The 27500-nt window shown below is 42.0% G+C and overlaps 1 protein-coding gene across 1 annotated transcript in view; it reads left to right on the plus strand.

Annotated features, from left to right (window-relative positions):
* cacna2d3a (calcium channel, voltage-dependent, alpha 2/delta subunit 3a) overlaps positions 1–27500 on the plus strand; it is a 293663-nt gene that overhangs the window by 88682 nt on the left and 177481 nt on the right. The window contains exon 4 of the mRNA XM_041857104.2: positions 2561–2620. Coding sequence (XP_041713038.2) covers positions 2561–2620 — 60 coding nt within the window. The remainder of the gene's footprint in view (positions 1–2560; positions 2621–27500) is intronic.

Here is a 27500-nt window from a genome sequence, read left to right on the forward strand (position 1 = left end):
TGCACACACTCATGCATGCACACGGTCAGTCACACACACGCTATAACCGCACACTGTCCTTTGACACAGAGATGAGATCACAGGGCTAATATCATAACGCTTGTCAATAGAGGAGAACATCCTCGCACACACACACACACACACACACACACACACACACACACACACACACACACACACACAGCAGTTTCCCAGGCAGCGTCTGACTCTGACATTTCCCTCTGAGTACCGGCTAACCGGTCAGACCTTTAGAGAATGTTACTCATCCATTCCTCTCTCATCCTGCTTTTATTTCACTCCTCCTTATCTGTTTGTTCCTGGAGCACACAGGTCTGGATATCCACGCATATCAGGCACCAGAGGCTCTATGGTTTCTGTCACAGTAAAGAGACACGCAGTGTTCATATATCACTTTATCAGTCTGTCTGTCTCTGTTCTGGGTACTTCTGAAGCTGACCAGCTAGACACACAGACAGGTGTAAGGAGCACATAATTACTCACCATCAAAAGGGTAGGTAGACGGACGGAGAGACCTACAGACAGACAGACATGTGAGCGCGCACACACACCCACACCCACACCCACATACACACACACACACACACGCCCTACAAATAAGGCAGTAGATTGCGGTGGCTTCCTGAAAAGCCATTAGAATGATAATGTGAGGTGGAGTGAATCAGAGAGTGCCTCACCAGACCAGACCCAGCTGGGTGAGAGGGGAATCATTCACCATATGATGTCGATCCATGCACATATCACTGCCATTGTGTCTGTGTTTCTGTTTGTGTGTGTGTGTTGTGATGCTCAGTGACAGGTTGCCTGTGGGAGGCAGGGCTGGCATACTGTGGCATTTACTTGCAGACTAAAGGTGAGTCTGCAGGTAGCACAGCTTGCTAGGGCATTGTGGATGGGGATAGAGGAAGAGCCTTAAAACGCACGCGCCTGCTCAGAGGATCGCAGGTTAAATCCCAGTGCTAGACATTCCTTTGAATTTATTCTGTTTTAACCCTATCCCAAACCTTAACCCTTACCTTAACCATTTTGAATTAATGCCTTAACTTAACCGTTACGTTTTTTTCTGTTTTAATAACCCTATTCCAAACCTTAACCCTTACCTTAACCAGTTGGAATTCATGCCTAAACTTAACCATCAAGTTTTTTCTTTTAATAAACCATCCAAAACCCTTACCTTAACCAGTCGGAATTAATGCCTAAACTTATCCCGCCTAACCCTAACCCCCGGCAAACGTTGAATACTGAAGTGAGACCGTGATACCTTGTTGGGCAGCCTGGTCTGATAGACTAGACATAAAATAGTACATGTAAATCCAGGACACAAATTAGTATGCTATGTTACGTTTGGTATGGTTACATAAGACAGATGGTTACTTAAAGCAAACCCGAAAGTAGGGTGGTTGGTCAGGCATATAAAGCAAATGTCTAGCAACCTAAAGGTTGCGAGTTCGAATCTCATCACGGACAACTTTATAATTTTAGCTAATTAGCAACTTTTCAACCACTTACTAATTTGTTTGCTACTGTGCAACTACTTAGCATATTAGCCAACCCTTCCCCTAACCCTAACCCTAACCCTAACAACCCTTTTAGCCAACACTTCCCCTAACCTTAACCCTTCAACCTAACTCCTAAACTTAACCCTAACCTTAACCCTAACCCCAAACCCTAACCCCTAGCCTAGCTAATGTTAGCCTAGCTGAATTCGTATAATATCATACTTTTAGCAAATTCGTAACATATAGTATGTTTTGAAAATTCATAACATATTGTAGGTTTTGCAAATTAGTAACATATCATACGAATTGTAATTCGTAACATATCATACGAAATGGGTGATGGACATCCACAAATTAATACATACCATACGAGATGTAACATATAATCCTAAATGTCTAGGCTTTACATAAAGAATAATACGAAATGCTCTGAGACCAGGTTGTGTTGGGGGTTTCACTGATAACCTCACTCTGGGGAGAGGAGAGGAACAAACACACACACGCTAATATATACAAACACACAGGTGAACACAAGCATACGTGCACGTAGAAGCAGGCAGAGTTTCTACTCTCAGGAAAAGAGGCGGTGGGGATGGAGTCAGAGTGTGTGTGTGGCTGGGATGGAGCGTTTGTTTGGAGCGTCCAGAAACCCTTAGGGTGTCATTACTTCTGCTGCTGAATGAAATAGCTTCTATCTACATAGTGGCCAAGTGTGTGTGTGTGTGTGTGTGTGTGTGTGTGTGTGTGTGTGTGTGTGTGTGCAGGTGTGTGCTTGAGTTGTGTGTGTGTGTGTGTGTGTGTGTGTGTGTGTGTGTGTGTGTGTTATCTACCATGGTGACAGATGTTGTTATTAGCAGTAGGCAACAGATTAACTTATTTTGAGGCTCCCGGCTTTATATGAGCCTCATGAGCAGTAGTGTGGTGTTTTGCCGCTAATATGAGTTGTAGTAAAGGATTGGTGTAAACTACTATAATCTCTCTCTCTCTCTCTCTCTCTCTCTCTCTCTCTCTCTCTCTCTCTCTCTCTCTCTCTCTCCCTACAGCGTTTGGTGGAGGCAGCAGAAGAGGCCCATCTACAGCATGAAGAGGACCCAGACCTACAGGTATGTAACAGTTGAACGTATGCTAGCTCCCAGAGCTAATGGTTTTGCTTTAGCTTCCTGGGCTAACACGGTCCTGTGTTGCACAGGTGATCAATGGTTCAACATTCTGGGGTTAGTAATATGAATATGACGACCAGAGGAGTTGTGTTCTACTGCATGTGATTGAAATAATGTTGGACCGCATATATAGTTATCATGTTGGAGATTGTTTTGAATATCCACAAACTAAATGGCCCAGAAGATGACAGTCACCATGTAGCCACAGCTAGATAGCTTGGTTTAAATGCAGGAAGGGTAGGAAGAGAGGGAAAAGCATTAGCGATCTCATTCATGTCCGTTTCACTTCACTGGCTAACCCTCTTTTCCCTTCTAAAAATACACTCCAGGGTGCAAGCACAGATCCATAATCTGCCCATGTGTCTTGCTACTTTCAAATTAAACCGCTCGCAGATATACTGCACACACACATACACACGTACACAAACACACAGACACAGACAAGAGCATGCACGAACGCACTCAGACATATCTGCATACGCAGTCCAACACAGCTTTTTCTCAACCTCAGCCTCGGTTATGCTTCGAATCCATTTGAGCGGCTTTAGCAGAGAGAGAGCAGCTTTAGTGTTTGTGCAAGTGTTTGAGTGTGTGTTTGTGTGTGTCGAGGGGATTGGATTGAAGGGCGAGGTGAATTGAAATTCCAATTCAAGGATTACAAATAGTTTTCAGTTTTAATTTTTTTGTCATTTTTTACGCTATTTCTACAAAATTTTCCCATTTGTGTTTTTTCATGAGAAATTATTGCTTATGGGTACCTTCACGTGTGTGTAAAATATGATTGTTCTCATATTTTAAAATCATAGATTTTAGATGTGTATGATTTTTTGCTATATATCCATTGTTTAGCAGGAATGGAATGTTCGTATCCTGTATATTTGACTGTGATATGTGGTTGTCTCACCTGGCTATCTTAAGATTAATGCATTTACTGTAAGTCACTCTGGATAAGAGCATCTGCTAAATGATTAAAATGTCAAATGTAAATGTTTTACATACAGATCTCATGTTACTGTATTAAATTATTATTTAAAAATGTGTTTAAAATTAATGTCACAAATGTATCATTTGTTCAGTTCTTTATTAAAAATGTAGTTATTTGTTACATTTGACTGTAAAAACTAGCAGTACTACTTATTTCTCTGAGAGTAAGGCCAATATATAGCATTTTGCAAAAAGAAAATGTGTCTCTGAAATGAAACCATCAAGTGATAGATTTTTAACAAATAGATGTGTCATTGAACATCCCGATGCCATGATTAGAACATGCCAACAAACCAATCTCTTTCATAATTTCTTTAAACAATAAATGCAAATTTACCAATATTTCTGAAAATGGATATATAGAGTTTTGGAATTATACTCTTCAATTCATCCCCTATATTGATGGGGATGGAATCAACACTGACCCTCTTCTTCCACCCCTTAACACTGGTCTCTTAACACTGACCCTTGTCTCTTAACACTGACCCTGGCCTCTTAACACTGACTCTGGTTTCTTAACACTGACCCTGGTCTCTTAACACTGACCCTGGTTTCTTAACGCTGATCTGGTCTCTTAACATTTACATTTTAGTCATTTAGCAGACGCTCTTATCCAGAGCGACTTACAGTTAGTGAGTGCATACATTATTTTATTTTTCATACTGGCCCCCCGTGGGAATTGAACCCACAACCCTGGCGTTGCAAACACCATGCTCTACCAACTGAGCTACATCCCTGCCGGCCATTCCCTCCCCTACCCTGGACGACGCAGGGCCAATTATGCACCACCCATGGGTCTCCCGGTTGCGGCCGGCTACGACAGAGCCTGGATACGAACCAGGATCTCTAGTGGCACAGCTAGCACTGCGATGCAGTGCCTTAGACCACTGCTCCACTCGGGAGGCCACTCTTAACACTGACCCTGGTCTCTTAACACTGACCCTGGTCTCTTAACACTGATCTGGTCTCTTAACACTGAGCCTGGTCTCTTAACACTGACCCTGGTCTCTTAACACTGTCCCGGGTATCTTAACACTGACCCTGGTCTCTTAACACTGACCCTGGTCTCTTAACACTGACCCTGGTCTCTTAACACTGATCTGGTCTCTTAACACTGATCTGGTCTCTTAACACTGACCCAGGCCTCTTAACACTGACCCTGGTCTCTTAACACTGATCTGGTCTCTTAACACTGACCCAGGCCTCTTAACACTGACCCTGGTCACTTAACACTGACTCTGGTCTCTTAGGGTCATCTCCTGAGTGGCGCAGTGGTCTAAGGCACTGCATCGCAGTGCTAACTGTGCCACTAGAGATCCTGGTTCGAATCCAGGCTCTGTCGCAGCCGGCCGCGACCGGGAGACTCATGGGCGGCGCACAATTGGCCCAGCGTCGTCCAGGGTAGGGGAGGGAATGGCCGGCAGGGATGTAGCTCAGTTGATAGAGCATGGCGTTTGCAACGCCAGGGTTGTGGGTTCGATTCCCACGGGGGGCCAGTATAACAAAATAAATAAATAAATGTATTCACTAACTGTAAGTCGCTCTGGATAAGAGCGTCTGCTAAATGACATAAAAATAAATAAATTAACACTGACCCTGGCCTCTTAACACTGATCTGGTCTCTTAACATTGATCTGGTCTCTTAACACTGATCTGGTTGTTTAACACTGACCCATGCCTCTTAACACTGACCATGGTCTCTTAACACTGATCTTGTCTCTTAACACTGATCTGGTTGTTTAACACTGACCCATGCCTCTTAACACTGACCATGGTCTCTTAACACTGATCTGGTTGTTTAACACTGACCCAGGCCTCTTAACACTGACCCTGGTCTCTTAACACTGACCCTGGTCTCTTAACATTGATCTGGTCTCTTAACACTGATCTGGTCTCTTAACACTGACCCTGGTCTCTTAACACTGACCCTGGTCTCTAAACACTGACCCTGGTATCTTAACACTGACCCTGGTCTTCCTCCCCTCTCACCTGGGTCAGCAGGTTCCCCCTCATTTTACAGTAGCAAAACATGTTTGGTTAGTCCTCTCAGTGTCTGTATCAGTAATGTTTGGTTAGTCCTCTCAGTGTCTGTATCAGTAATGTTTGGTTAGTCCTCTCAGTGTCTGTATCAGTAATGTTAGGTTAGTCCTCTCAGTGTCTGTATCAGTAATGTTTGATTAGTCATCTCAGTGTCTCTATTAGTAATGTTTGGTTTGTTCTCAGTGTCTGTATCAGTAATGTTCCATTTGTCTGTTTGGTTAGTCCTCTCAGTGTCTGTATCAGTAATGTTTGGTTAGTCCTCTCAGTGTCTGTATCAGTAATGTTTGGTTAGTCCTCTCAGTGTCTGTATCAGTAATGTTTGGTTAGTCCTCTCAGTGTCTGTATCAGTAATGTTTGGTTAGTCCTCTTAGTGTCTGTATCAGTAATGTTTGGTTAGTCCTCTAAGTGTCTGTATCAGTAATGTTAGGTTAGTCCTCTCAGTGTCTGTATCAGTAATGTTTGGTTAGTCCTCTCATTGTCTTTATTAGTAATGTTTGGTTTGTTCTCAGTGTCTGTATCAGTAATGTTCCATTTGTCTGTTTGGTTAGTCTGTTAATACTGACCCTGGTTTCTTAACACTAACACTGGTCTCTTAACACTGTCCCGGGTAATGTTTGGTTAGTCCTCTCAGTGTCTGTATCAGTAATGTTTGGTTAGTCCTCTCAGTGTCTGTATCAGCAATGTTAGGTTAGTCCTCTCAGTGTTTGTATCAGATATGTTTGGTTAGTCCTCTCAGTGTCTGTATCAGTAATGTTTTGTTAGTCCTCTTAGTGTCTGTATCAGTAATGTTTGGTTAGTCCTCTTAGTGTCTGTATCAGTAATGTTTGGTTAGTCCTCTCAGTGTCTGTATCAGTAATGTTTGGTTAGTCCTCTCAGTGTCTGTATCAGTAATGTTAGGTTAGTCCTCTCAGTGTTTGTATCAGAAATGTTTGGTTAGTCTTCTCAGTGTCTGTATCAGTAATGTTTGGTTAGTCCTCTCAGTGTCTGTATCAGTAATGGTTGGTTAGTCCTCTCAGTGTCTGTATCAGTAATGTTAGGTTAGTCCTCTTAGTGTTTGTATCAGAAATGTTTGGTTAGTCCTCTCAGTGTCTGTATCAGTAATGTTTGGTTAGTCCTCTCAGTGTCTGTATCAGTAATGTTTGGTTAGTCCTCTCAGTGTCTGTATCAGTAATGTTTGGTTAGTCCTCTCAGTGTCTGTATCAGTACTGTTTGGTTAGTCCTCTCAGTGTCTCTATTAGTAATGTTTGGTTAGTCCTCTCGGTGTCTGTATCAGTGAGTGGGATGGGTCTAAGGCTGTTAGTGTCCAGGGCAGCAGCAGCAGCAGTAGTTTATGGGTGTAATTATTTGGCAGAGGTGAGCTGAGCTCAGTAAGGTGAGTGCTGTTGTTTCATTTTAATGACAGGGCTAGAGGTGCTCCCCCCCACCCCCTTCTACTCCCTCTATGAACATTCCACCCCCCAACGACCTTTACTCTGCCCCCACCCCAACGACATTCATCACTGTTGCAGTTGTTAATATGTACAGTGTATTATTACTTTTTTGTTTTTATTTCACTCAATGATCATGCTGCTGTTCCCCCTGTGGTCATTCCCCCCCACCCACTCAACAGTCTTTACTCTGCCTCCACCCCAATGGACATTCATTTATTCATCACTGCTACAGTTGTTATGATGTATGTAGTGCTATTTCTATTTCTATTGTGTTATTACCATTTTCATTCTTTTATTTCACTTAGTCCTGCATGTTGGAGCTCGGAGCCTAACAATTTCTCTGTACCCTGCAATCACACCTGCAACCCTGTACATGTGACTACAGTATTAAACAATCTGAATCTGAGTTGATCTTCTCCCGTTTTCTTGAGTTTTGTGCCTTAACACGACTCAGCTCTGGTCACTACTAAATAATTACAGGTAGCCTACATTTACATCTAATCATTTAGTGAAACTTGATGTCAATTGTGCCAGTGATGATTCTATTTTACCTGCGGACTCACATCAGCCATTTTGAGATTCAAACCATTCAACACAGGTAGGTAAGTAGGTAGGTAGGTAGCTATGGTTCCACTGTTGCCATGGTGACAGCCCAGTGATGTGTAATTACGTGCTGACTGTTAAGAGGGAAAAGTAATGGAGATGATGGGGGTAATGTGTGTGTGTGTGTCTAAGCAGAGATAATGACAGGTCATGTAATGTAGTTATCCCTGTCCCCATATCATCATCACCTGGTCCCCTGAGATGGGGACTATCTGGAATCAGACACATTCAATACAGTCGGATTCCATAGTGGATAAATGTATCGACCAGTTTGTTGTCCACAACTCAGGGGTTTGATTTTGTGTGAGTGTGTGTGTTGTGAGTGTGGTGTGTGTGTGTGTGTGTATGTGTGTGTGTGTGTGTGTGTGTGCGTGCGTGTGCATGCATGAGTGTTGTGCTGTTAAATCAGCAGGTTGTTTTTCAGTGCTTTTGAGTGCTGTAAAAGTAGTAGCCTGATCACTAGAAAAATACTTTGTTTTCAGACGTTTTAAATGGTGCTGAGAACGTCGATATATGCCTTCCTCAGTGTTCAGAGCCGGAGGGTACTGCTTAGACCACTGCGACTTCCTTGGCGCTCACAAACAAAATAAAAATGATTGCCCAGCACTCGGCGCGAGTGTGTGAAGCTGCTTAGACCACTGTGCCACCACAGTTCACAATGCTCTAGCAAGCCATGAGAATACTTGAAGATACTTGATGGTAATAGCACGTCATTTTTAATTATTTTGTCTTAAGCCTTCCCCTAACCATAGCCCTACCCTTAACCACTCAGAATTAAACTCTAGACTGTTAACCTTTGAGTTGTTTCTGTTTTAACGCTGTACCCATGTGGAATTAACCCTGTAACCATGCAGAATTAATGCGTGTTTTTTTTTTTTTTTCATCCATAATACGTCGAATTTCGAAGGGAAACTATGAGATCTTGTTGCAAGTAGAGCTAGGACAGTATGTCTGTCTCTAATTGCGTATTGAACTTTCTAAATGTGAAATTAAACGGTTGGGTTCCCTACTCAGTAGAGATCAGAATTTGTGTGTGTGTAGCCCTGACAGTGGCATTTCAGATCTGGCTCTCCTGCTGAACACACTGAATAGATAGTAATTATCACCAGCCATGCTAAAAATACCCCTTCCCATCCCCGCTGTAGGGTGAAGCCTCTTCCATCGCTATTTGGCTTTATTATAAATTGTTTGTGTTTTTTGGTTATTGGATACATATTTGGCTGGCAGTAGTTTGATGTGAATTTCCTTATCTTGCCTATCCAGAGCTCTCTCTCTCTGAATGTTTGGCAAGGGTGTTTTGAGAGGCAATCCCCTCACCCTCTGCTGTGTTCTCCCTGTCTTCCTGCCAGTTTAGCTAATTCCCCCTCTCCCCCTGACTTCTGATAGCCAATCACTGTGCTCCCTGACTTATGATAGCCAATCACTGTCCTCCCTGTCTTATGATAGCCAATCAAAAGCCCCACTCAGCAAGGCCAAATTAGATTTTCATGGGGAGAATCTGAATTGTATACTCCTCGCATCCTTTCTCCTCTCTTCTCGCCTCCTTCTGAAAACCCATTGGATGAGAAAGCCAGAGGTCCCTCCCGTCTGACCTTCTCCTCCAATGGGTTTTGAGAAGGAGCGAGGAGAGAGGACGCGAGGAGTATGCAATTGAGATTCTCCATTATGGACTTCCAGAACATCAGAGATCAGTGTTTGGGTATCAGGATGGGGGAAACAGGGGAGGAGTAGAGGGATGGATGGATGGATGGATGGAGGGATGGAGGGATGGAGGGATGGAGGGATGGAGGGATGGAGGGATGGATGGATGACACATATATTACACCTTTCAAACCAAGACGTTTTTCTGCTAACTTTAGCATCCCACCAACTTTTGGCCGACTTTTCTTTATATATGAAAGGTATTGCCGGCGACTAAGCCTCTACTTTTATTTCTGCCAACCGATCTAGTCATGATTGCGGTGTAAAGTTCTTCCTTCAGCTCAGTATGAAATGTAGCCGTAATGCTGAGGCGGCATTGGTACGCACTACGCTCTTAAGCTCTTGATGGTTGCTAGGTATTGCCTGTTACTACTATCCTCCTGGCAGTTCTAAACTTTGCGAGGCATGTCACTTCACCCATCTCATCGCATAGCCCACCACATGCACTGTCTTTCTCAACCACAACTGGATGCGGGGGCGCAACTTTCACTGGGGACGGAGGGGACATGCTTCCCCCCCCCCCCCCCACACATTCTGAAATTGCATTTTTGTCCCCCCCAGTTTTATCATTGGAATGTGATACAAAAGGCGGCAACGGTGTGCTTTAGGACCATGCGGTCGGGTAGGCTGTTTGGAGTGTTTATCCGTCTGGATAATAAAAACAATAAAATAATTATAATTATGTCCCCCCCCCCCCCTCCCACAGTTACAAGAGGGGGTCACAGTTCCGGAGCGATCCACTAGGTGTCCTCCTCCTCCTCCGACAACCTTAGGCACCTTCTCACTCACAGTCTGGACCAATCATGATCCTATTGGTGTCACCTGTGTCTACCAGTTCACCTGTGTATTTATGCCCTCACTTCCCTGTGTTCCCTTGTTCAGTTTTCTCCACTAGTTTCTCTTTGTTCAGCAGTACTAATCAGTGTCTGATCTGAGAAGTATGTAAAGGTACTCCAGAAGTGTTCTCCCTGTTTCTTTATTATTTCAGTCGTAGTTACTATTTCGTATTTTGGCTGTCAGCCTGTTTTTGGAAATTTATTTGCTCCACCTTTCTGTTATCGTGTTAAGTCCATTGTTTTGTATCCTGGCTTCAGAACCACCAGTAAAGATCCTTGTTTCACCATCTCTGCCTACTGCCTATTGTCTATCCTGCACCGCACCTGGGTCACACCTCACACCAACCCTTACACCCAATTCTAAAATCAAAGTTGCACCCCTGACTGGATGGATGAAGAATACATAAAGAATTACTGTGGGAATGAATATCACTGAATGACGAACATATTGGAAAGTATTCTAATGCGTTGAAGGTATCAAATTGTTGTTATACATTATTGTTATAATACATTTGAAGCAATAACCTACCTGCGTGTGGTCAACTATTTCAGCACCATTTTGCGCTGCTTTAAGACAATCGTGGGGACTCATCTTGATAAATCAATCAATGTCAGATTTTTCTTTTCACTGAATCGCCATTTGGATATTGGTTAGGCTACAATTAGGCTGTGGAAATGTTAGCTAAGTTGAGGTGAGTACTGCTCATGATAATCTTGTCTAGTTGGCTAATTTATTAGCACTGATCAGAACATTGTGCCAGCATGTTATGGAGCTTGACAAGTGGATTATTTTGCTTATCACTTGCAGTCACTTAGTAGCCTGGGCCTACTTCCGACCAAAAGCCTGTGACTTGTCTTAATCAATCAATGTGATTTTATTTAATTGACTCTCTGTCTGTATATTTGTGTTAATCTCCGGCTGCTCAAGTAAGTGGAGGTGATATAGCTCATCAATTCGTTTTCTCATCTATTACTGATCAGAAACATTTAGTATACAATAATGTAACCTAAATCAAGTGTAGGTCTATTATATTGCTTGATAGTGTAAAGGCAACTCCAAAAGCCCGCGGAGGTTGTGAAATATGAACACGAGTTTCATATGCTTTTGAAAATATAGATTGCTATTATTTTCGATGGGTATCATGATGAAGATACTCTCAATGTAAGACCATACGCCTGCTCCCTAACAAGGCAGACTGAGGATAGGAAAGAGATTCAACATGGATTTTAAAAAGCATGGGCTTGCCTTTTTTTTTATATGACAGCGGTTCCACACGTTGCCGTGACTCAGGTTGTGTGGGAAAAATATCCATTGTATTTTATACTGTTATATTTCATTATATTCTTAGCCTATTATAAAATACAGTATATGTGTGCTGACTGTGATCATGGTAGCCTAAGTGTGTCTTGTCTGTTTAATGAACAAAATAACTATTGATTTCATGTGCATGGCGCAGCCATGTAGGCTACAGTGCCTTGCAAAAGTATTCATCCCCCTTGGCGTTTTTCATATTTTGTTGCATTACAACTTGTAATTTAAATTGATTTTTATTTGGATTTCATGAAATGGACATACACAAAATAGTCCAAATTTGTGAAGTGAAATGAAAAAAATTACTTGTTTCAAAGAATTCAAAAAAATAAAAAACGGAAAAGTGGTGCGTGCATATGTATTCACCCACTTTGCTATCAAGCCCCTAAATAAGATCTGGTGCAACCAATTACCTTCAGAAGTCACATAATTAGTTAAGTAAAGTCCACCTGTGTGCAATCTAAGTGTCACATGATCTCAGTATATATACACCTGTTCTGAAAGGCCCCAGAGTCTGCAACACCACTAAGCAAGGGGCATCACCAAGCAAGCGGCACCATGAAGACCAAGGAGCTCTCCAAACAGGTCAGGGACAAAGTTGTGGAGAAGTACAGATCAGGTTTGGGTTATAAAAAAATATCCGAAACTTTGAACATCCCACGGAGCACTATTAAATCCATTATAAAAAAATGGAAAGAATATGGCACCATAACAAACCTGCCAATAGAGTGCCGCCCACCAAAACTCACGGACCAGGCAAGGAGGGCATTAATCAGAGAGGCAACAAAGAGACCAAAGATAACCCTGAAGGAGCTGTAAAGCTCCACAGCGGAGATTGGAGTATTTGTCCATAGGACCACTTTAAGCCGTACACTCCACAGAGTTGGGCTTTACGGAAGAGTGGCCAGAAAAAAGCCATTGCTGAAAGAAAAAAATTAGCAAACACATTTGGTGTTCATCAAAAGGCATGTGGGAGGCTCCCCAAACATATGGAAGTAGGTACTCTGGTCAGATGAGACTAAAATTGAGCTTTTTGGCCATCAAGGAAAACGCTATGTCTGGCGCAAACCCAACACCTCTCATCACCCCGAGAACACCATCCCCACAGTGAAGCATGGTGGTGGCAGCATCATGCTGTGGGGATGTTTTTCATCGGCAGGGACTGGGAAACTGGTCAGAATTGAAGGAATGATGGATAGCGCTAAATACAGGGAAATTCTTGAGGGAAACCTGTTTCAGTCTTCCAGAGATTTGAGACTGGGACGGTGAATAGTTATGCACGCTCAAGTTTTCTGTTTTTTGGTCTTATTTCTTGTTTGTTTCACCCCCAAAATATTTTGCATCTTCAAAGTGGTAGGCATGTTGTGTAAATCAAATAATACAAACCCCCCAAAAATCAATTTTAATTCCAGGTTGTAAGGCAACAAACTAGGAAAAATGCCCAGGGGGGTGAATACTTTTGCAAGCCACTGTATATGCTGCACAGACCAGTAACATAATATGCTATTCTATTATTTTGAAAATACATTTTATTAGTCATATAAGGTTTCTTAGGACCTACCTAAAATGAATTAATAATGGATTTCTTTGTGATGGTGTATATACAATGGTTTTATTAACATAGACGTCCACCCACATCGGCCCACGTCTATTTCCACTCCTGAACTTGCCGGCGTGTGCACGGGAGATATAAAAGGCTTATTCTGGCAAGAATGTCATAAAAAATGGGACTGTTTGAATAGGGTTCTAAAAAACATTGCTTGATTTTTGTTGTTGTAGGTTATTATATATAAGTAGATTTAGGAAGGATTGACTTGGTGACCATAGAGCTCCTCTCTGTTCAGGACAATAGTTTTTCTGTGTGTGTGTATTTCTACTGCTTACCTGTTCTATTCCTCCCCCAGCCCCTGTGGTGTGTATAGTTGATGGTGTGGAGAAGGGAATGTTTAAACCATTCATTCAGCGATTGGCCTTGCTTGTCTGCAGTAATAAACACACACACACACATACACATACACATACACACACTTCCTTCCAACTAATCTATCTCATCCGCTAGGTGACCCGACACAGGAGAATGGATTCTCTTTTTCCTTCTCTCTCTCTCTCTCTCTCTCTCTCTCTCTCTCTCTCTCCCCCCCCCCTCTCTCTCTCTCTCCCTCTCTCTCTTTCTCTCTCCTTCTCTCTCTCTCTCCCCCTCTCTCTCTCTCTTTCTCTCTCTCTCTCTCTCTCTCTCTTCTCTCTCTCCTTCCTCTCTCTCTCTCGCTCTCTCTCGCTCTCTCTCTCTCTCTCTCTCTCTCCTTTCTCTCTCTCTCTCTCCTTTCTCTCTCTCCTTTCTCTCTCCTTCCTCTCTCTCTCCCTCCCTCTCTCTCTCTCTCTCTCTCTCTCTCTCTCTCTCCTTCCTCTCTCTCTCTCTCTCTCTCTCTCTCTCTCTCTCTCTCTCATTCTCTCTCTCATTCTCTCTCTCCCTCTCCTAGGGTTGCGAAATTCCGGGAACTTTCAATAAATTCCCTGGTTTTCCCGAAATCCCGGTTAGAGGATTCCCGTAATGAGGAGGGAATCAGCAGGAAATCCAGAATCCTCCAACCATGATTTCTGGAAGACCAGGGAATTTATTGAAAGTTCCCGAAATGTTGCATTCCTTTTGCCCATTTCATTCTGTGTTTTATATCCTTTCTACTTTCACTTTTAAGATATGCAATACCCTTTTATTTTAGAAGATAATAAAGAAGTAATATCCTTATTTGAAATGGTAGAGCGGGTGTATTGCAGTGTAGGATGATGTGCTATTAACGGGGTTGTTTTGTTACCATGACACATTATTCAGATCTGCATAATATGATCGCCATGTTTAGAAATCATGTTGCAGAATGATTTGCAGAGCGGAAAATAGCTCAGCTATGGTTAACATGGAAGCATGTCTCATTCCATTATGGATGAGCTTCTAGAACATCAGAAGACTTTAACAAATACACCAGAGAAACCTTTAGGAACACAACTACATGTTATTTGATATTATGGGTGTAATGGTATATGATGCTGAAATGTTGTTACAATGTGATTCATGCCTACCTACAGTAAGGCTTTTGGAAGGCTTCACTAGCAGAGCTGAGGTGAACAGTTATTGTGTTGACATAGGAAGTATGTGTTTCTCACTTTTCCTAAACTTCCAAATGTTTCAGTTTTCACAGAAACCCAGACCAGTCCATGGCTCCGAGCTGTTTACCATAGTTGTTTAAATTTTTACCTGTCCCCTGAGCTATTTACTTCTCCCAGTTTCACACCCAGGAAATCACAGGTCCCAGATACACACACCATGACGAGAGGAGGAGGAGGGAGGAGGAGAGGAGAGAGAGAAGAAGGGTGAGAAGGGAGGGGGGGGAGAGAGGACAGGAGAGGTGAGGTGGAGGGGGGGTAGAGGACAGGAGAAGTGAGGTGGAGGGGGGAGAGGACAGGAGAGGTGAGGTGGAGGGGGAGAGATGACAGGAGAGTGGAGGTGGAGGGGGGGAGAGAGGACAGGAGAGGTGAGGTGGAGGGGGGGGGACAGGACAGGTGGTGAGTGGTGGGGAGAGGAGAGGAGAGGAGAGGAGAGGAGAGGAGAGGAGAGGAGAGGAGAGGAGAGGAGAGAGAGAGGAGAGGAGAGGGAGAGGAGAGGAGAGGAGAGGGAGAGGAGAGGAGAGGAGAGGAGAGGAGAGGAGAGGAGAGGAGAGGAGAGGAGAGGAGAGGAGAGGAGAGGAGAGGAGAGGAGAGGAGAGTTCAAAGTCAACGCTGTAGGCTGTTGTGTCACGGTTAACACTCTGGATCAAAGACAGCCACCTTCTCTCTCACCCCGAGGCTGTTGAGTGTGTGTGTGTCTATATGTCATGTCTATGTGTATGTGTGTGTGTGTGTGTGTGTGTGTGTGTGTGTGTGTGTGTGTGTGTGTGTGTGTGTGTGTGTATATATATGTGTGTGTGTGTGTTTGTGTGTTTGTGTGTGTGTGTAATTGAAGTTCTAGGTGAGACGTTTGTTGTCAAGGAGGGAAAGGGAGCGAGAGAGACGCTTTCTCGAAATTCCCAAACGTTTTAATTTTCACAGGAGCCAATCAACAATATAGCCTAAGGTTTGACTTTTCAAATGCTAAATTAAAACATGAACACACTTTCTACTTCTGTCAACTCTTTTTCCCTCCCTCCCTCCCTCCCTCCCTCCCTCCCTCTATTCTCTCCCCTCAATATCTTTCACTGTCTCCCTCCTCTCATCTGTATGAGTGGGTGTTGATAGGACATCAACCATTACGTGTTGTGATAAGGGACTGCATTAGTGGTGAGTGAGTTTGTCTGCGTGTGGGACTGCATTAGTGACACAGGGAAAACCTTCACTGTGCAGAGTCAGGGATCCTATCTGTTCCTACCGAAGGCCAGCTGATGAGTGCATTTTTAATCACTATTAACCTCTTAAGGATCTGACCCTTTTTTTCAATTTTCACCTAAAATGACATACCCAAATCTAACTGCCTATAGCTCAGGACCTGAAGCAGGGATATGCATATTCTTGATACCACTTAAAAGGAAACACTTTGAAGTTTGTGGAAATGTGAAATTAATGTAGGAGAATATAACACATTAGATCTGGTAAAAGATAATACAAACAAAAAAACATGTTTGTTCCATCATCTTTGAAATGCAAAAGAAAGGCCACTATATAATATTACAGTTTAGGCGCAATTTAGATTTTGGCCGCAGTGTGTGTGCAAAGTTTCAGATTGATCCAGTGAAGCATTGCAATACTGGACTATTTTGTATCAAGTCTGCCCAAATGTGTCGAATTGGTCAATTGATACATTTTCAAGTACATAACTATAGAGAACATACAAAAATGATATGGTAATACAAAATGTAAGTTTACACACTCCCAGGAATATCATACATGATGGATCATTAGCTTATACACTAACTTTCACACATCTAGATGGCCGGGCGGGGTGGGTGTGGAGCCAGAGACAGCAGGGGTTCAAACTGTAGAACCATGTTCCTACATTTGAATATAAAATGGATTTTATCAAACAAAACTATGCTACATTTTTATCTCTGGGACCCTTAGGATGACAAATCAGAGCAAGATTACTGAATGTATGTACATTATTTACCTTCAGAGGTGAATGTATCAAACCAGTTGCCGTGATAAGTTTGTTGTTGTTGTGCACTCTCCTCAAACAATAGCATGTTTTTTTCTCAAGGTAATAGCTACTGTAAATTAGACAGTGCAGTTAGATTAACAAGAATGTAAGCTTTCTGTCCATATAAGTCCTATGTCCTGGAAAGTTTGCTGTTACTTACATGCTAATCACATTAGCACACGTTAGCTCAACCGTCCCGTATACGGGACACCGATCCTGTAGAGGTTAAAACCCACACGCTGTGAATTTAAACTTGTAAATTAGAGATGGCATCAATTATGCATCAATGTTGATGTTTCTTTTACCTGGGATATTCTGTAACAGCCCTGAGTCAACAGCTTTTACCTGGGATATTCTGTAACAGCCCTGAGTCAACAGCTTTTACCTGGGATATTCTGTAACAGCCCTGAGACAACAGCTTTTACCTGGGATATTCTGTAACAGCCCTGAGACAACAGCTTTTACCTGGGAAATTCTGTAACAGCCCTGAGACAACAGCTTTTACCTGGGATATTCTGAAACAGCCCTGAGACAACAGCTTTTACCTGGGATATTCTGTAACAGATCTGAGACAACATATTTTACCTGTCCTCTAGCTAAGATCTGGCATCTGCACTTCATTCATTTTTACTCCTTTCTCTCACTCTTTCTCTGTCTCTCACGCACACACCCACGAACACAGACACAGACACACACACACACACACACACACACAGACACACACACACACACACACACACACAAACACTTTTTTAAGAGCAGTGCTCCATTGTTGTTGTGTCTCTAAGCTGAATCAATAGTAATTGTTTGTCTCATCATCGTCTCAGCAGCCAGAGGCCAAATAGAACTTTAGGTTCATAAATCTGGGTCTGGGTCTGGTTCTGGGTCTGGCTCTGGCTCTGGGTCAGGGTCTGGGACTGCAGCTGATAACCACGGCTAAACACAAGACAAGCACTCTCTGTGTGGTTGACTTCTCTCTATTGAGAGAGGGAGAGCAAAGGGGATAACATTATTGAGAGAAAGAGGGAGAGACAAAGAGACAGACAGACAGAGAGAGAGAGCAGACAGAGAGAAAGAGAGAGAGAGAGAGAGAGAGAGCAGACAGACAGACAGACAGCGAGAGAGAGAGAGAGACAGCAGGCAGACAGACAGACAGACAGACAGACAGACAGACAGACAGACAGACAGACAGACAGACAGACAGAGAGACAGACAGACAGACAGACAGACAGACAGGCAGACAGACAGACAGAGCGAGAGAGAGAGACAGTAGACAGACAGAGAGAGAGAGAGAGAGAGAGAGAGAGACAGTAGACAGACAGACAGACAGAGAGAGAGAGAGAGACAGTAGACAGACAGACAGACAGAGAGAGAGAGAGAGACAGTAGACAGACAGAGAGAGAGAGAGAGAGAGAGAGAGAGAGAGAGAGAGAGAGAGAGAGAGAGAGAGAGAGAGAGAGAGAGAGAGAGAGAGAGAGAGAGAGAGAGAGAGACAGTAGACAGACAGACAGACAGAGAGAGAGAGAGAGACAGTAGACAGACAGAGAGAGAGAGAGAGAGAGACAGTAGACAGACAGACAGACAGAGAGAGAGAGAGAGACAGTAGACAGACAGAGAGAGAGAGAGAGAGAGAGAGAGAGAGACAGTAGACAGACAGACAGACAGAGAGAGAGAGAGAGACAGTAGACAGACAGACAGACAGAGAGAGAGAGAGAGACAGTAGACAGACAGAGAGAGAGAGAGAGAGAGAGAGAGAGAGAGAGAGAGAGAGAGAGAGAGAGAGAGAGAGAGAGAGAGAGAGAGAGAGAGAGAGAGAGAGAGAGAGAGAGAGAGAGAGAGAGAGAGAGAGAGAGCAGACAGACAAAACTTTTCACTGTAATAGTGAAGATGTAAACTTGGCAGTAGAAAACCTAAACAGTACATTTGACCTCTCAAGCAGAAAACCTTAGAAAATTAACACTAATGACAAATGGTTTGATGAAGAATGCAAAAACCTAAGAAAGAAATTGAGAAACCTATCCAACCAAAAGCATAGAGACCCAGAAAACCTGAGTATACGCCTTCACTATGGTGAATCACTAAAACAATACAGAAATACACTACGGAAAAAGAAGGAACATCACGTCAGAAATCAGCTCAATGTAATTGAAGAATCCATAGACTCTAACCACTTCTGGGAAAATTGGAAAACAAACAACAACACGAAGAGTTATCTATCCAAAATGGAGATGTATGGATAAACCACTTCTCCAATCTTTTTGGCCCTATAACAAAGAAAAAACTGCAAAAACATATACATGATCAAATAAAAATCTTAGAATCAACTATTAAAGACTACCAGAACCCACTGGATTCTCCAATTACATTGAATGAACCACAGGACAAAATATAAACCCTCCAACCCAAAAAGGCCTGTGATGTTGATGGTATCCTCAATGAAATTATAAAAATAAATAAATAAAATAAATTTATTTATTGGCGAAATATACAGATCACCAATAGGCTATAAAAAATATACAGATCACCAATAGGCTATAATTAAACTCTTTAACATCATCCTTAGCTCTGGCATCTTCCCCAATATTTGGAACCAAGGACTGATCACCCAAATCCACAAAAGTGGAGACAATTTTGACCGCAATAACTACCATGGGATATGCATCAACAGCAACCTTGGGAAAATCCTCTGCATTATCATTAACAGCAGACTCGTACATTTCCTCAGTGAAAACAATGCACTGAGGAAATGTCAAATTGGCTTTTTACCAATTTACAAAGGCAAAGTCTTCTCATGCTTTGTTGATTTCAAAAAAGGTTTTGACTCAATTTGGCATGCTGCTCTGCTATACAAATTGATGGAAAGCGGTGTTGGGGGAAAAACGTACATGTACACAAACAACAAGTGTGCGTTTAAAATTGGCAAAAAAAACACACACATTTATTTGCACATGGCCGTGGGGTGAGACAGAGATTCAGCTTAAGCCCCACCCTCTTCAACATATATATCAACGAATTGGCGAGGGCACTAGAACAGTCTGCAGCACCAGGCCTCACGCTACTAGAATCTGAAGTCAAATGTTTACTGTTTGCTGATGATCTGGTGCTTCTGTCACCAACCAAGGAGGGCTTACAGCAGCACCTAGATCTTCTGCACAGATTCTGTCAGACCTGGGCCCTGAGAGTACATCTCAATAAGACAAAAATAATAGTGTTCCAAAAAAGGTCCAGTTGCCAAAATTATAAATTCCATCTAGACACCGTTGCCCGTAGAGCACACAAAAAACTATACATACCTCGGCCTAAACATCAGTGCCACAGGTAACTTCCACAAAGCTGTGAACAATCTGAGAGACAAGGCAAGAAGGGCCTTCTATGCCATCAAAAGGAACATACATTTTGAAATACCAATTAGGATCTGGCTAAAAATACTTGAATCAGTTATAGAACCCATTGCCCTTTATGGTTGTGAGGTCTGGGGTCCGCTCACCAACCAATAATTCACAAAATGGGACAAACACCAAATTGAGACTCTGCATGAAGAATTCTGCAAAAATATCCTCTGTGTACAACGAAAAACACCAAATAATGCATGCAGAGCAGAATTAGGTCGATACCCGCTAATTATCAAAATCCAGAAAAGAGCCGTTAAATTCTATAACCACTTAAATGGAAGCGAATCCCAAACCTTCCATAACAAAGCCATTACCTACAAAGATATGAACTTGGAGAAGAGTCCCCTAAGTAAGCTGGTCCTGGGGCGCTGTTCACAAACACAAACAGACCCCACAGAGCCCCAGGACAACAACAATAACACAATTAGACCCAACCAAATCATGTAGAAACAAAAAGAGAATTACTTTTACATTGCCAGTCGAGGTATACCAAACCTTTTTTGATATACTAAGAGGACCGTTATTAGCATGTTTTAACCACTCCTATGTAAATGGTAGATTATCTGACACTCAAGAAGAAGGTCTGATCTCATTATTACTGAAACAGGATACAAGTGGAAAATATAAAGATCCAGTCCATTTACAAAATTGGAGGCCCCTTACACTTCAGTGTTTACATTTACATTTTAGTCATTTAGCAGACGCTTTTATCCAGAGCAACTTACAGTTTAGTGAGTGCATACATTATTTTTATAATACTGTCCCCCTGTGGGAATCAAACCCACAACCCTGGCGTTGCAAACACCATGCTCTACCAACTGAGCTACATCCCTGCCGGCCATTCCCTCCCCTACCCTGGACGACGCTGGGCCAATTGTGCGCCGCCCCATGGGTCTCCCGGTCACGGCCGGCTACAACAGAGCCTGGATTTGAACCAGGATCTCTAGTGGCACAGCTAGCACTGCAATGCAGTGCCTTAGACCACTGCGCCACTCGGGAGGTTATGATGTTGTGATGCAAAAATCCTAGCAAAATGTATAGCGCATAGAATTAAAAAGGTATTGTCGGATATTATTCATTCTAATCAGACAGGTTTTTTACATGGAAGATACATTGGAGATAATATAAGGCAAGTATTGGAAACAATAGAACACTATGGAAAATATTGGAAACCAGGCCTGCTATTCATAGCAGACTTCAAAAAGGCATTTGATAAAGTTCGACTGGGGTTTATATATAAATGCCTGGAGCATTTAAATTTTTTAGAATCTCTTATAAAATGGGTCAAAATCATGTATAGTAACCCTAGGTGTAAAATAGTAAGTAATGGCTATTTCTCGGAAAGTTTTAAACTGTCAAGAGGAGTGAAACAAGGTTGTCCACTATCGGCATATCTATTTATTGTGGCCATCGAGATGTTAGCTATTAAAATCAGATCCAATAATAATATCAGAGGATTAGAAATCCAGGGCTTAAAAACAAAGGTGTCATTTTACGCTGATGATTCATGTTTTCTTTTAAATCCACAGCTAGAATCCCTCCACGGCCTCATAGAGGATCTAGATACATTTTCTAACCGCTCTGGATTACAACCAAATTATGACAAATGTACTATATTACGTATTGGATCACTAAAAAATACAATTTTTACATTACCATGTAGTTTACCAATAAAATGGTCTGATGGTGATGTGGATATACTCGGAATACATATCCCAAAGGAAATAAATGATCTCACTTCAATACATTTTAATAGAAAGTTAGCAAAAATAGATAATATCTTACTACCATGGAAAGGAAAATACCTGTCAATTTGTGGAAAAATCACCCTGATTAACTCTTTAGTATTATCCCAGTTGACCTATTTGCTTATGGTCTTGCCTACGCCTAGCGAACAGTTTTTTAAATTATATGAGAAAAAAATATTCAATTTTATTTGGAACGGCAAGCCAGACAAAATTAAAAGGGCATATTTATATAATGAATATGAATTCGGGGGACAGAAATTATTAAATATTAAAGCATTAGACCTATCACTAAAAGCTTCAGTCATACAAAAGTTATACTTAAATCCGAACTGGTTCTCAAGCAAATTAGTAAGATTGTCTCACCCAATGTTCAAGAAAGGCCTTTTTCCCTTTATTCAGATTACAACAACTCATTTGCAGTTATTTGAAAAGGAAATCATCTCCCAAATATCACTATTTCTAAAACAAGCCATAGAGAGTTGGTTGTCTGTCGGCCTTGCATTAAAGAACATAATTGGTTAAGGAAAACTGTGATAAATAAAGAAGTATATCAGTTTCACTTAAGGACCAAAGGATTGACAGCCGTCCCATATAGATTGCAAAATAGTTGTGAAGAGATCTTTGGCGTACCGATCCCATGGCATAGTGTTTATGAACTGACACGCAAAACGACACCGGATTCAAAAATTAGAATCTTTCAATTTAAATTATTATATAAAATTCTTGCTACCAATAGAATGTTATTTATATGGGGGATACAATCTTCCCAGCTCTGCATATTTTGCTGTGAAGAGACAGAATCATTAGATCATTTGTTTTGGTTCTGTCCATTTGTAGCTTGTTTTTGGACACAGGTCCAGGAATGGCTAAAGGATTGCAATATTTACCTGGAGCTAACCTTGCAGATAGCATTACTGGGTGATCTGAAAAGTCATAGTCAATCGATCAATAATATAATAATACTTTTAGCAATTTTTTTTATTTTAAATTCACAATCTGTAGAAGCAATGAGAATAGAAAGGTTAAGAACTGTTGTAAAACATCACAGTACGGTTGAAATATATATGGCAAATAGAAATCCTATATGGATGGTGTTAAGAGATAGATGGGAGGTATTGAATAGAGTTGAAGGATGGGACTAATAACAAATAACAACAAATAATAACAAAGATAGCTAATAATGTAAGCATACTGTGTCCATAATAAGTATATAGGTTGTATGTTGGGAGCTTTTGGGAAAGAGAACAGTTAGAAAGATATGGCATATAGAAGCAAACCGGATGGACATCATGAAAATGATCGGAGAGGTTGAGAGTAGAAGAAGTTCAGGAGCAAAAAAATAAATAATAATAAATATATATATATATATAATAGAATTATTGTAAAATTAACTGTGTCCATAAGGTGTAGATAGTAAGTATAGACCGGAAGTAGAGGCCTGGGCATTGTTGTTCACTAATTTACTCCAAGTAGGGAAAGGATGGCGGGGTTGAAAAGTAATAAAGGGGAGTATATATATAAAAAACATGGGGGATTGGAAGTGATGCAGAAAATTACATTGATAGAAGATACAATCTATCTGCAATATTAAGCTGATCCACCCCCCACCAAAAAAAAAAAAAATAATAATAATAATAATAATAAAAGAGAATTACTTGACACATTGGAAATAATTCACAAAAAAACAGAGCAAACTAGAATGCTATTTCGCTCTAAACAGAGAGTACACAGTGGCAGAATACCTGACCACTGTGACTGACCCAAATTTAAGGAAAGCTTTGACTATGTACAGACTCAGTGAGCATAGCCTTGCTATTGAGAAAGGCCGGCGTAGGCAGACCTGGCTCTCAAGAGAAGACAGGCTATGTGCACACTGCCTACAAAATGAGGTGGAAACTGAGCTGCACTTCCTAACCTCCTGCCAAATGTATGACCATATTAGAGACACATATTTCCCTCAGATTACAGAGATCCACAAAGAATTTGAAAACAAACCCAATTTTGATAAACTCCCTTATCTACTGGGTGAAATACCACAGTGTGCCATCACAGCAGCAAGATGTGTGACCTGTTACCACAAGAAAAGGGCAACCAGTGAAGAACTAACACCATTGTAAATACAACCCATATTTATATTTATTTATTTTCCCATTTGTACTTTAACTATTTGCACATTGTTACAACACTGTATATATACATAATATGACATTTTAAATGTCTTTATTCTTTTGGAACTTCTGAGTGTAATGTTTACTGTTAATATTTATTGTTTATTTCACTTTTGTTTACTATCTACTTCACTTGCTTTGACAATGTTAACATACGTTTCCCATGCCAATAAAGACCTTAAATTGAATTGAATTGAATTGAATTGAGAGAGCAGAGATCAGACACATAATGTTCTGCTGTCTGGTTCAGGAGGAGGTGGAGGTGGAGGGGACACTCTCTCTCTCTCTCTCTCTCTCTCTCTCTCTCTCTCTCTCTCTCTCTCTCTCTCTCTCTTTCTCTGTCTGTACATTCACCCATATGAGCTGATATTCTGGCTGCTCAGTCCCAGGCTGAATAAAATTCTGTCTTTTTGATCCTCATGGACATCAAGGTGATCTTTAGAAGTTCTCACCAGGTTCTCTTTTTCAAGTGCTTGAACGGGGGCCAAATTGTGTGTGTGTGATTGTGTGTGTATGTCTGTGTGTGTGTGTGTGTGTGCATGTGTGCAGCTGCTGCAGCAAAGGCCTGCAGTATCGATCTGGTGAGATCAGTGAGAGGGAACGTGAGCTCGTTAGGGTGATAATCAGCTTTAATTAAGCTTGTCTCTGGGGTCCCCCCGCTCAGCCCCCCTCTGTCCCCCTGGCGGGCAGATAAAGACACAGTGGGCTCCCATGCAGAGAGAGAGACAGGGCATGTAGCGGGAGAGAGAGATGGATGGATAGAGACAGTAAATGAGTGGAGTCTGTTGAGACTCTTGCCATAAGCAGATATAGTCCCTGTGTGTTCCTAGAGGCAACGCTAGGGCAGGTAAAGAGGGAGAGGTGGATAGAGATGGTACACGAGCGCAGGGAGAGAGAGAGAGACAGAGAGAGAGAGAGAGAGAGAGAGAGAGAGAGAGAGAGAGAGAGAGAGAGAGTACAGAGAGAGAGAGAGTACAGAGACAGAGACAGAGACAGAGACAAAGACAGAGACAGAGACAGAGACACAGACATCTGACTTATTCCTCCATACAAAAAATGGCAGAATACCTGACCACTGTGACTGACCCAAATTTAAGGAAAGCTTTGATTATGTACAGTCTCAGTACATGAGCATAGCCTTGCTATTGAGAAAGGCCGCCGTAGGCAGACCTGGCTCTCAAGAGAAGACAGGCTATGTGCACACTGCCCACAAAATGAGGTGGAAACTGAGCTGCACTTCCTAACCTCCTGCCAAATGTATGATACATATTTCCCTCAGATTACAGAGATCCACAAAGAATTCTAAAACAAACCCAATTTTCATAAACTCCCTTATCTACTGGGTGAAATACCACAGTGTGGCATCACAGCAGCAAGATTTGTGACCTGTTGCCACAAGAAAAGGGCAACCAGTGAATAACAAACACCATTGTAAATACAACCCATATTTATGTTAATTTATTTCCCCATTTGTACTTTAACTATTTGCACATTGTTACAACACTGTATATAGACATAATATGACATTTGAAATGTCTTTATTCTTTTGGAACTTCTGAGTGTAATGTTTACTGTTAATATTCATTGTTTATTTCACTTTTGTTTACTATCTACTTCACTTGCTTTGGCAATGTTAACATATGTTTCCCATGCCAATAAAGCACTTAAATTGAATTTAATTTAATTGAGAGAGAGCAAGAGAGAGAGAAAGAGAGAGAGAGAGAGGGGGGGGAGAGAACAAGAGAGAGTGAGAGAGAAAGGAAGAGAGAGAGATGTATAGAGTATGTAAATAAATACAGGTAAAGAGAGAGAGAGATGGATAGCATGAGCAAACAAGTGCAGGCTGCTACGCTGGCGTGTGCCAGAACCTCCCGCCGACTGAAGGTCACCGTGCTCGCGACCTCTGGCGCGTCGCGAGATTGGACGCTGTGTGACGTCCTCCCTCCTGATTGGCTGGTTTTTAACCACAGCTCACTTCCTGAATATACAGAGTCTGGAGTGGCTCTGCTGTACTCTCACTGATACAGGGTTAGGAGTGGCTCTGCTGTACTCTCACTGATACAGGGTTAGGAGTGGCTCTGCTGTACTCTCACTGATACAGGGTTAGGAGTGGCTCTGCTGTACTCTCACGGCATGCAAGAAAAGTGGCTCTGGGGTAACTCCTAACTTAACATCTCTGAGCAATATCTGAGTTTTGACTAAACCTCCCATTGACATCAATGCGTGAACGTTTGAGTTACTGTAGCTATTTGTCTCTATAGTTTTAGTTGGAGTAACTGAAGTATTGGTTGTTTTTCTCTGAGCTAGTGGACCTCTGCATGTAAATTAGGCTAATGCCTGAACCCCATTCTACTTCTGGACCTCTTGTCAATCTCATGCCTTGTTCAGGTTGTTCATTTCAAACAGGTGGTTCACAGTACTTGAAAACTTCTGAAGTTTTGTGTATTGACATGTACCGTATGAGGACCATATTATGTCTAATTCCTCTCTCTCTCTGTAATGTTCTCCTCTCTCTCTCTGTAATGTTCTCCTCTCTCTCTCTCTGTAATGTTCTCCTCTCTCTCTCTGTAATGTTCTCCTCTCTCTCTCTCGCTCTCTGTCGATGCAGTGTTCACTGGCTCTGTTGACACAGCTGTTATACACTGGTTCTTCAAGTACTGTCGTATCAGCACATTTTCACTGATATTTCACCTCCCCTCCCCTCCACTCCTCTCATTTCATGGTGGATCGAGACAGAGAGAAAGAGAGCTCACCTCCTGAAGGAATGAGAGTTAATTTGCTGAATGGTCACAGGCTGCAAAACAAAAGTGTAGTATTTCACTAATTTCTATGGTTGTTAAACGGAAGGCTGTTTCTACCATTAAAATAACCCCTCAAGAGCTGAACCAATGCAACAGCCGAGAGAACAAAGTCATGGCTTCCCTCTGAAAGTGAACTCATTAACACTCTCTCTGTAAACTCAACCGCCAACCTCTGTCCATGTCCTCTGCCCTATAGTGTAGAAGTACACCAGCATCATACTCTCAGCCTTCATATGGCTATTATTCTGCAGACTCTCACGCTCTCACTGTCTTCTGCCATGTATATTGTGACATTACATCATCTCAGTAACACACTTAGTCATATATTACCAGCCTAAATGTTTCATTATGCTATCTAAGACAGTATATAGCTTGGAGGCTGTATCTGTATCAGGGCTAACCAACTGTGTCTCCGTCCTCTGCCCCGGGCTCTCCTATCCCTCATAACTCATCCTGCTTCTGTTTTACTCCACATCTACATGCAGTCATTTAGGAGACGGATGCCGTCCCTCCTCTCCACGACCTTCAACTAAAGTAGCTCTCTGGGAGGGAGTGAGAGAGAAAAAGTTGCGAAAATCCTGTTTTTGTTTTTCAACATCCGGAGGAGTGATAGAAGAAGCGATGGTGGTAGGGAGGGAAGGAGGGAGAGA

Source organism: Coregonus clupeaformis, chromosome 30 (assembly GCF_020615455.1).
Source record: "Coregonus clupeaformis isolate EN_2021a chromosome 30, ASM2061545v1, whole genome shotgun sequence".
NCBI lineage: Eukaryota > Metazoa > Chordata > Actinopteri > Salmoniformes > Salmonidae > Coregonus > Coregonus clupeaformis.